This window comes from Limulus polyphemus, unplaced genomic scaffold (assembly GCF_000517525.1).
Source record: "Limulus polyphemus unplaced genomic scaffold, Limulus_polyphemus-2.1.2 Scaffold46, whole genome shotgun sequence".
Lineage (NCBI taxonomy): Eukaryota > Metazoa > Arthropoda > Merostomata > Xiphosura > Limulidae > Limulus > Limulus polyphemus.
In genome coordinates, this window is record NW_013665656.1 from 184,619 (window position 1) to 196,734 (window position 12,116).

General features: G+C 31.3%; 1 protein-coding gene across 8 annotated transcripts in view; it reads left to right on the top strand.

Moving 5' to 3' along the window:
* The window catches only part of LOC106462490 (zinc finger protein 76-like), a 45,091-nt gene that overhangs the window by 11,643 nt on the left and 21,332 nt on the right, over positions 1–12,116 (top strand). For all 8 annotated transcript variants that reach the window (XM_022389991.1, XM_022389997.1, XM_013922429.2 and 5 more), the window contains exons 3-7: positions 1,034–1,415; positions 2,330–2,451; positions 7,934–7,987; positions 8,309–8,431; positions 9,758–9,959. In XM_022389991.1, coding sequence (XP_022245699.1) covers positions 1,034–1,415; positions 2,330–2,451; positions 7,934–7,987; positions 8,309–8,431; positions 9,758–9,959 — 883 coding nt within the window. The remainder of the gene's footprint in view (positions 1–1,033; positions 1,416–2,329; positions 2,452–7,933; positions 7,988–8,308; positions 8,432–9,757; positions 9,960–12,116) is intronic.

Sequence of the window (12,116 nt, forward strand, 5' to 3'; positions counted from 1 at the left end):
GGAATTCTGTGGTATTGATATAGTAATTTCTGATTTTTTGGTTATATCAAATGTATATATATAAAAAACCTAAAAAAAATTATTTAGTTTCACATCCTCCAAGTGCGAAATTTTATAAGGCTTAGCAACCTACAGCATGCAGCAAATGAGTAAAAAGGTCGTAACTAGAAGATATAATTGTTTGCTATACTTATTTATTTACTTTTCTATGTTTTAAGAAAAATAAATTCAAGAACTTATTTGTAAATAGTAATAATGTATTATAACTAAAATGTAACTGTATTTTACAAAATACTAGCTCACTAAAACACAGTCAAGACAGGTCATGTTTTAAAGGTCAGTTGTATAGTATTGAATACGGTAACATTAGTGCACATGCGCCGTGTCATTGTAACTTCTGTGATGCTAGACAGGCACGGTTGAAAGGTCAGCATAATAAAAATAGTAAATATATATAAATGCACAATGTTAGGACATTTAAGCTATTTAGACTAAACATTTATGTTTTCAAGTTATAATTTGTAGTCATTCTACAACAGAAAAAGCATAATTTATATTTATTTCCTAATTTCTTATGGTGGTTACAAAATCGGACAAATCTACCAAGCCCGTACAGAGATTCGATGGTGAAAATAAAAGATTAAATACAAAGTTTTTTCTTAAGAAACATTTCATAATTATCTAGAGGTTATAAATATTTCACTTTTGGGAAATTAGAAAATTTTCTAATGCATAAAAATAAATGACAATTACTGTACTTATTGGATAGGCAACATGCAAAAAGAAAAATGCATGAGAAAAACATTACTTAAAAAACCTTAAGCCATAATATCAAAAATCTGATATTTTGCATATGAACGCCCTGTAATATTTGCTGATAATATGCAAAATGTTGTGAAGATTTACACTTACTAATTTAAAAGTTATAGCATGAAAGCTATAACAAGCACAAAATTGTTACGAGATTGGTCCCAGAGACCGAGCTCGTGCTGAAAGAGTTAATACCTTGATAAAAATGACTTGTTTATTTAAGGATCAACAAGATGATTCTCAAGATAATGATGACAGTCCTCATGCTGGGGTTCTATCAGTGTGTCCAAGTGAAGGTGACAGTTTAGCAATCAACTGTTCAGTTGGCTCACCTGTTATTGCTGTGACTACGTCTACACCTCCATTAAGTATCTCTGGTGTGGCATTAGCTGACTCTGGAATTTCATTGGTTGATCATAGAGATGTAGCAACTAGAGTGTTAGAAACTAGAACGGTGAAGTTAGAGGATGGTACAACAGCTTTTGTTCAGTCACTTCCATCAACAGATGAATCAGATAGCTCTGAAGCTCCCACAAAATTTTTTGATGGTCAGGCAGTCCAGTTAGAGGATGGGACTACGGCCTTTATTCATACAACCCCACGAGGTTAGTAATACTGAAAAATATTTGTTTTTTCAATGACTTGTTATTATCTTTTAGTTCTAATTTTCTGACATAGTAATAGCTTTATCAAAACATTTAGCCTTAGAGAGGGGGTGAGGGTATTCCAATTGGATCCATGTGTGTTTCTGTGCATGTATCTCGAAAACTGATAGACCAAAGTACACGAAAATCTTACACGAGGCGGGCAATCAGTAGAGGAGAGTCTTCCCCAAGCTCAGCATGGCCAGGTGGTTAGGGTGCTTGATTCACAATCTGAGAGTTGCGGGTTCAAATCTCTCTCCCACCAAACACGCTTGCTTTTTCAGCCATAGGGGTATTATAATGTAATGGTCAATCCCAGTATTTGTGGGTAAAAAAGTAGCCCAAGAGTTGGCAGTAGGAGGTGATGACTAATGCTAAATTAGGGACAGCTAGTGTAGATAGCCCTTGTGTAGCTTTGCACAAAATTAAAAACAAAACAAACCAGTTTTTCCCAAATTGGGTCTGGATACAAGATATAGATTCTGGATCTCTTTAAAGCATTTTTTATAATGGGATGATGGGATATTTTCATGGTTGTTGGTTAATAACTCTGTAAAGTGTGATTGGATTTGTACCAAATTTCATGGGGACATTAAGGTTGAGACTCGTTACACTACAAAAAATGATCTGGAGCACTGATCATTCTGGATCTGAGAAGGATTTTATGAGTTTTTGTAGATGTAATTTGGCATTAACCAACATAAATGCACGCAATCTTGAAAAGGGAATGAAGGGGAGAGGGTATGCAATCTCTCTGATTCCTCTTGTTTTAAGATAAGATATCCAATAAGTATCAGTTTTGTTTATTGCTATCATCTTAATAATACTTAAAATTAAGAGGAATTACTAGTAAAGTTTTTCTTTTAATGTTTTAGAAGGTCTTCAGACTATTCAACTAGAAGATGGGACTACAGCTTACATTTCTCCAGTAACTGCTGAACCTCTATTTGATGGTGAAGCATCTGGATTAGGCTTGGAAAATTTTGCTGTTGGACAAGTAAGCAGTATTTGTTGAATATACGTTACTATTAATGGAGATATGGGAAGATATTGCACTTAATTTATAACTTTATTCTTAAGTAGTTTGGGTAGCAGTCCAACATTCTTGTTAGGCAAACTTGTTGATTTGAAATTAGAGCTGGGCAATAACTGAAACTTGCTAATTGATTAATCATTGAACTCATTAGTGGACTACATTTACTAATCGATTATTTTCACGTGAGACTAATCTTTCTATTTTCAGCTTGTTTTGGATTTTTTCTAAATAATTTTTGAACTATTCTTTGTTTAGACATCTTCAAGTACAACACTTTAGGATTAAATTAGTTTTTTAATCTTGAACTGTTGTAGATGAAAATGACACTAAATAATTGCAACATAGTACAAAACTTGTAACAAACTGAAAATACATTATTACTGTTCTACAGGTTTTTCCTTATACATTTTAACAAGAGTACTAAAGCTACTGAATTTTTATGATCAAAATAAACTACTTCATAAAATTGATTATAAGTTAGAAAAATACTAAACATAACAGTGACTATTGAGATTCTCTTAGGTACAGGTTAACATAAGTTACATATGCTTAGTTCTGGATATCAAGTTTATAGTTTTATATGAACAGCTATGTCAAAGCAATCAAGCAAGTGGTGGTGAATAGAATGTGCACAAGTACTTCTAGGTTATCAAGCACGTTATAATTTAGGTGCATCTTCAAAGGGACAGTGAACTTAACAGTATGTGTTACTTTAACTTGTTAGAAGTAGAGGAGAATAAAATTATTATGGCTGTAGAATTAGTCATTATTTTGTACTCAACAGTATTTCAGTGTGAAGTGTGCCAAAAATGTATTATTTTGAATCGCTAAATTCTGACTCAAAACCTCTCTATGTTATTACATGTTTATCATTGCACACTGTGAAGACTATATTGCAGATGCAGCCTATTTAACCCAGTCTCTACAGGTATCCTTTACTGCGCATGACACGAGGATTTTGTGTCTTTCATTCAAAATTTTATTAAACTACTTTTTTGTTTATGTTATACAATTAGTATAGAATAAAATCTTAGCTAATAATCCATATTTTAATAGTATATAAGTTTTAAGTGCTTAATTCTATAAGGCAATATTAAAAAAATCCTGGATTTCCCCTATTGTGACACACATTTTCTTTAGGTATCTTCTCTTCTCTATTTTATCCATCACCCCTCCAAAAAGTACAAAATTCAACGTAAATTATTCACTATAAAATCATCATTGCTCAGTCAAACCATAATTTTTATAGCCTTCAATTTTGTTTGGTTACGGAGCTATCAAACAGAAAATCAGACCCCTTTTGCCACACCCACCTGTTACATCCTCTCTTTCAGAATTTATTAATAGATCTCTCTTATGTTTAATTATATATTACCTATAACCAATAGAAAGTGAAGGTTTTCATCTATCAAATGACTTATTGTATAACATTGTGTTCTGAACAGATAAGTGTCAATTTCACTTATAATACACAGTTCATTCCCATGGGAAAGTTAACGACTAGCTTGGATGAATTTGTAATGGCTCTTGTTGCATAGTTAGAAAGCCAGAAAAAGTTTGACAGTTAGGGGAAATTTCATGTATATTCCTTATTTATTATTACAAAAGTAACTAAAATGTAAAAAAGGGATCCCCTCTAGGTTAGTTAAGGTTAGATTAGGTAAAATAAACAATAATAGTAATATAATAAAAATATTTCATGAGGTACACACGAGCAGCTCGGAGTAGCTCATGGGTAATGTAATTCGGTAGTGTAACATAAGCTGCATGTTCCCCAAGTGATTTACAACTTATAATGGCATGAATAGTAGTTAGACACGGTTCAAAGGGCAATAAAACAATAAGATTTAATTATTAATACATATATATTGTTACAAGTTTAAAGCTACTTAGGATAAACGAATGTAGTTTCACGCTACATTTGAAGTCATTCTAGAAAGAAAAAGAGGGTAATTTAGATGTATTTTGATCTTTTTTGTGGTTACGAGGTCAATCAAATTGACCAACCTTGTATAGAGTTAGGGTAGAGAAAATTACAGATGAAATATAAAGTTTTACTGAAAACAAACATTTGAAATGTACTGAGGAGGTTTTAGAGATTACACAAATGTGATTTGAGATGAAGAAAGTATTTTTAATCTTTACGTGAAAATCACTTTTCACATGGACTATTCAAAACAAATACTTTATATATTCTAGGAAAAATTTATTTTTAGTTCATTAAAAATACTTCACTAAAAATATTTTTTATATGTGAAAGACTTATAATATTTACTGAAAGATTGCCAAATTTCGTGAAGATATACATACGGTGTTAAAAGTTAGTAGTATCAAATCTATTAGGACTTTGAATGAGTACAAAGAGGTTACATGGTCAGTCAAATTGACCAAGCCCATGTTGAGAGACTTAAACATAATCAGTCACGAGGTGTTTTTATAGTATTATTCTATACGATATAAAGTACAGTGTTGAAAAATTTATAAGTATGTTGTGTTTTTGTTTTGTCACTCAAGAATATTGCTGTTATATGCAAATTGTAATAATACTACATTTATTGATGTCATTATTGTTTATTGAAAATTGATTAGCACATATACATATATCAGATGGTTAAAAGACTGGCATGGCTGAGTGGATAAGGAATACTGCTTTGTGAGCTTTCACCCTATGATCAAAAAGTTGTGGGTTCGAAACATGCCAGTGCCTGTCAAAACTTCAGAAAAGTAATAGGTGTGATGTTGCATATATAATACACAATGTAGAAAAAGTAAACTTACACCTTATTCAACACTGAAAAACAGAATTACACAATTAAAAATCAGAAATATGACACAATGAGAAAAAAAACTAAGTTTGCTCTTTATTTGGCACTAAAGTGGCCCATTAGGTGGCAGTGGATGCTTTTGGCTGGTAGCCTTATTTGCTTTGTCATAACAAAAAACAAAAACACTAAAAAGCGAGCATATTTGGTGGCAACAAGAATCAACCCTCTAATCATAAGGCAACCACCTTAATATGGCAATATCTTGATTGCAGTAATAATTTTGATTATGTTTTTGACATTAATCAATTTAATCATAATTTTGATTATCCATACCCTATGGATAATCAAATTGCTCAGCTCCTTTGAAATGCTTTATGTTACATAAGTCTATTCTTTTAAAGAAATATCTTTCTGTTGTTCATTGGCGTGAAAGAAAACTGGATGTCTCTCTCAAAGCCTTGTGCTGTCTCGTGAAATAATTATTTTAATTGATGCAGCAATCTCCCAGTGATGTATCTAGGGTGTATTAAAACTTAGTATTCATGCATGCCCCAATTAATTCTAGGGAATGGATGATCTTGGTTCTTTTTCTCTAACAAATTCCCCTTAACTTTACTAATGTTTTCATAACCAAACAGTTTATAAAATAATTTAAGTATTAGGTGAAGATGCTTAAAATAATTAATTAAGACACAAAATGGTGGGGTGAATATATAAATAGCAACAAAATTAAAAAGACTAGCTGATTTCAGTATAGGGTTTTCTGTGAGCAGTAGTATCTGTAATTTCTGGGCAGCCACATCATTCTTTGATAATGACCAAAATCATTCCTCCACAACATTCAGCCTTTCTTATGACTCCATACAAACTTAAGTGCACACCAGTGGTCACTCTTTAGTTCCACTCTTTGGCTGGCAAGCACAATTAGGTAAAGTCTCAGCTATGTTGTTTAAGGGAGATGTCATCCCTGTGTGCTTAAAGACTTGACCAGTGGAATATGCAGAATATCAATCAATTTGAAAGAAATATAGGAACTTTGCTGTGTATATTCCCAAGACCATCAAAGATGCAAGGTGCCAGAGAGAAATAAGAAGAATCGTGATAGCGTGATCTACTTTCATCAGTATGAAATTGCATTAGCATTCAATAAACTTGCCAAATAAATCAGAATTATGAATTGCTATGTGAGGGTCACCCTCTTGATGTATCAGAGATGATAAATAACATTTCTAAGAAAAGATTCAAAGCTTTTGAAATCTAGCACATGAGAAGAATGATGAGAATCAACTGTACAGAGAAACTAAAAAATGAGGAGAGGAAATTAAGTTATTGTGGACAGATTTTCAAATAAAAGTACAGAAAGATCTTTTCTGCAGTAAGATAGATGGCAAGAGAAATGGGCAGGTAGAGGAGTGTTAAAAAATGGACTTAAATGAAGCTGAAACAGTGGAGGAGAATGACTGCTAATCTTTGTGAAGGGAATGCACTAACTGACTGAATTTAATTTATAGAATTTTATCTAAAATTAGAAAAGTTTTATTTAGCTACTGCAACAAGGCTTTAAACAAGTAAGGGAAAGGTCATGTGACCCAGGAAGATCTTTTACACTTCAAAATATTAAAAGTAATTTTTCTGGTTCTAACCCCGCCATTTCTGTCAAGTTTTCTCTTCAGAGGTGTTACTAGGTGCTTAAAAGATTTGGGGTTAAGACTCGTAGGCATGGGAATTTTTATTGTTTCACTTTGATATCAGTCATAGTTTTCTATTCTGATTTTTCAAGACACCACCTGGGAATTCAGGGCACAGGCCCTATGTGCCAGCACCTAGCAACACATCTGTCTCTCTTAATAAAATCAATCTTTGTTGAATAATTTGAATTTTATTATGATGAATGAATTTACAAATGTGACTGGCGAAGATTCTGTATAGATTGTTAATAAAATCAATATAAAAAAAAGTTCCAAAACAAACTCCTGAGAATAAGTTTGACATACAACACAGACTTCTCAGTTATTCAATAGAAGAAAAAAATCTTTAGTTTACTGCCCTGAAAACAATTTGAAAGCCAAAACAGTCAAATTAACCTTAAATAAAAATAATTCATTAAACGTTTTTCTAATTTATTAATTATTCAGTAATCATAATGTAAATTGGATAAGTGTCATATTTAGTATTAATATACATTTTTTAAAATTTAATTAAAGGTACTTGTTACCAAAAACAGGAAGAAAGTTGCCTAATAGAAATACTTTATAGAACAAAATGTAAAAAAACAAAATACACTTTGAGTATTCATTTTTCAAGTATTTCTAGAAAAAACTTGTACTGTAAGGTTATTTGTGTGTTTAGTAATTTGGGGAAATGTTGCCATGATTGTTAAAGATTTCAAGAGGTATATTTTGTTTCCATAAATAATTACAGAACAGAGAAAAGTCAAGTAAAGAAATAGTTATACTTTTATAAACATTTACTTGAATTGGCTAATTGTCATTAGAAATCACTTCTTTTATGCGAAATAGTAAAATTTGATTGTACATTGTACAACTGTTAAACTAGTACAAATAAAAAAAAACAATCTTCTGGGGTGTTCAGTAAATCTGTCACCACATGTAATAAAAAAGGTTTAGTTTTACAGTTTGGTATCTTAATTATTTCTATCACAATTTGGATACATATAGATTGGAGAGGACAGTGTAAGTGAAGGAGCTAGAGATGGAATTGAAGCCAAAATGGTGAGTTTTCATTTCTATAATTATTATTCCTGACTTTTATTTTTCTTATGAAGTCTCAAATCTAATTTTAAAATGTTAAGAATTGTTCCAGAGATTTGAGAAATCCTTGCTTGTTGCTACTTCTAAATACAGTTTTTGAACTATTTTTTCCATCATCATAACAAATATAAAGATCAAGTGTATCATTTACTTGAAAAAAAAAATTAAAGTCATAGAAGTCCTTATTAATCTAGAAAAATCAAGAAAAACATTCAGGCTCTTAGGAATTGTTCTTTTTGTGACTTAGAATATGCTTGATTGTTAAAAAAAAATTTTTTGCAGGCATTAGGTGTTGTAAACAGCCCCTCTACAAGCAGTCCAAGAGCCTTGGCAATGGGAGATAGAGCATTCAAATGTCCGTATGAAGGATGTGGACGATTATACACAACTCAGCATCACCTGAAGGTGTTTTGATAACATTTATATAAGTAAATCAGTTTAATGAATTAAACTTGAGTACATTTTGAAAGTTTAAGAAGAGATCAAAGTTCACAATTTTTATGGGTGAAAATAAGTAGTTGTACTAAGCAAAAAAGCTAAAATGTATTTTGTTCATTATTTGTTTCATGTCCGAGTTAAATAGTTTTGGTGGAAATTAAATGTTTTTAATTAACCTCTTTATTTAAAAAAAACTTGAGTTTTGAAACCATGTACCCATAGTTTGTGTAATCTTATTATGAAGATGATCCATTGTGTTTGTTTGTGTGTGAACATCTATCACCCATAGTTGTCAGGCTTGATTATCATAACTTTTTGTATGGTAACTGGAAACAGTTTGATAGTATCCATGAGCTATTTTGTTTTAGGATTTTTGCTCAAGAAAAATATTGTTAACTACTGAGACAAAGATGATGGTAATGCCATTATATAATGTCAAGTCATAGGCTACTGATAAATCATTGTCTGTTTTTGCTTCAGTTTTAATTTAATTTATAGAAGGAATTATAAATATAGTGTTAAAAGAAATATGTTACTGAATATCTTTCAAGCTGAAATTGACCAAATAATTAGAACTGAACTTTCTGTTCAACAATAAAGAAAAATTTAAACTATAAAGATAAAAGGAAGTGTTTTTATGTTTCCTCAAAACAAAATCAAGTTATATGATTTTTAAAACCAAAACTAGATACATTTTTAGTAAGTTTGTACTAAGTTTCATACTACTTAGTATTTCAACTCTCAGAAGAAAAAATTCAAGGAATATCAAAGTTTTAAGATGGGTTGACTGGTTATTGAAAAAACTTTTATTATAAATGGTCGATGTTTCGACAAGATTTTGTCATTCTCAGGTACCTTGACAAAATCTTGTCGAGACATCGTACATTTATAATAAAGTTTTTTCATTACCTAGTCAAGCCATCTCAAAACTTTTATTTTCTTAAAAAGTGTGATCCTCGTTATGAAGTTTCAAGGGATATCAGTTACACCCTGCTAGCCCAGAAAGGGATAAAGTTACATAAGATAAATTATTTTTAGTAATTCGTGATAAACTCTTGTCTTGTGGCATAATTTTGTCCTTTCTTTCAGTGCAAATGGATTTGTGTGTTTGTACACTTTTGTGTGTGTGTGTGTATGTGCTGTGATTTAATCAGGGATCAATGAGAAAGGTAGAAGAAGCAGGATAGCAAATATGTTTCAGAAAATAAGAACTGGACTTTAACTAAATATTGACAAAATTAGAGAATGTTAGTCAAGTTTTTTTTAGTAGTTGTTATTTACCTGTTTTTGCAGGTACATGAACGTTCCCATACAGGGTACAGACCTTTTAAATGCAATGCACCAGGATGTCACAAGGCTTTTGCTACTGGCTATGGTTTAAAGAGCCATACCAGAGTTCACACAGGAGAAACACCTTATAAATGTCCTGATGAACAATGTCATAAAGCTTTTAAAACGTCTGGGGATTTACAGAAGCATGTTCGTACCCATACAGGTGAGAAATATTTTTAATAAACTAAGATTAAATACTGTAGTTTTTTAGAAGATTTGAAATGTGCTTACAAAGTAAAAATTTTGAGACGGGTATTTCATCTGGATTGTTTGGAAGAGCTAATAAAGAACAACTTTGCTGAACAAATTAACAAACCAATGGGAAACTTAGATTTGGCCAGTTACTACAGTGTTATATGAGTCTGTTGTTGAAATTCTTATATGTTAGGTTTATTCATACACATCCAGCCTTTTTTATTGGAAAACTTTCATAATGTTTTTATTATTCAGTATAAGTTGCTCTCAGATGTCTTTAAAGGCTGAAATTGTTCAATTCTACTATGTACTGAAACATTTTTTGTTAACCACTGATAGCCAAGTAGATAAAACAGAGGTGTAATACCATCATGAGATGTGTATTATAAAAACAAACATACAATTATTTATATTTAAAAACTGAAAAAGCCTTTGACATTAGAACACTGATGAAAAAAAAAAACAAATGATTTAATATCATGGAAATATTTCAGGTAAGACACTGCTATTTCTTGGGCCACTGCCTCTTAAGACCCTTTAAATTTGTGTTGGCATTACTTTGAATGTATGAAATTTCAAATTTGTTATGTTAATACTTTGCATTGTACATATTTAATTATTATGTTTCTCCACTTTTAATGGAAGGGGCATATTTTACATGGTTGATACTATTTAGACTATGTGGGATGATTGTTTTGGTACTGATAAACATCGGGTATTGAAATACACTTAGGGTATGCTCAGTTTGCATGTCCAAATATCATTCTGGGTGTTCTTTCCCAGTACATGAATCGAGTGAACCAGCACAGGAAGTTAGCATTTCCAATATGGCAGAAAATCTATTAGCTTTCATTGGTTTTTTTGGTAAAAAAGTTTGATGCTGAGCAAGGTGATTAAGAAATACTCAGAGGTTTATTTTCAGGGATAACCAATGTTTTGTAAGTGACTACATGAGTATTGATATTATAAACAAAAGTAAAATAATTTTGTTTGGGAAACATATTCTGCATTGTAGCAAAATATTTTAAGCACATGCTCCATTGATACACTTTCTGCACCATTTTGATGACATCACTGTTCCCTTTACAACAACACCTCATCAAGAACAGTCAGAAGTCGGGAACAATGTTTTGCTGTGAAGAAAGTTTTTGTAAGTTCTTATGGATGAATCAACCATAAACTTAGTGTTCTCCCAGTTGGCAAGGAAGTAGGACTCAAATCTATGTTGACTCTTGTTATAATTTTTCTTGGAGGCTGAGAGCCACACACATGTTTTAATGTACTTCTTTTCCAGCAAAAGGATTTTAAACTCTTAAAATAAATTAAAAAAACAAATCAACTGTATGAATTCCTTTTGTGGAAGAAGATAGTAAACATATTAAATTATAGGGTTGCATGTTGTACCTAGTAGCTATTAGGCAATAGATGGTAATTGCATGTAACTTTTATTGGCTGCAAGTTATTTTCACTTGTGTTGTTCGTTAAAAAAGGTAGAAGGTGAATCTTGTATTCTGGTAGCAAACTTGGTATTTTTATGTAAGATCAATTCATTGCTAGTATTTGCCACTTGACTATCTGTGTAAGTTCTGAATTGTCTTACAATACAAAAGATGTAGTAAATAGTTTGGCATTTTTTGAAGCAACCTGACTACATCAAACAAAAGTCATATATCAAAAAATTGGACAAACAACAAACAAGTTTGTGTGTTGGGATTTCCATTGGATTTAACATCAAACTTCAAGTATTCTAAGAATATTTGTGAGAAAATTTGAAGTGAAAATAGAACATGTTTTCAACAGTAATACATTTACGAAAGACTTATTCTTCTAATTTAGTTTTAATTGTGTTTTTTTTTCACTTTGTCAAACTTCTGTACATTTATCAAAATACTGCTTGAGTAATGAAGTTCAGTTCTTAACCCTATTGCCACAGGTATCCTTTACTGTGCATGACACAAGGTTTTTGTGTCTTACATTCAAAATTTTATTAAACTACTTTTTTTTTTATGTTATACCAATTAGTATAGCATAAAATCTTAGCTAATAATCCATATTTTAAAAAATCCTGAATTTCACCTAGTGTGAGAAAGGTGACATCTTCTGTAAGCATCCCATCTTCTCTATT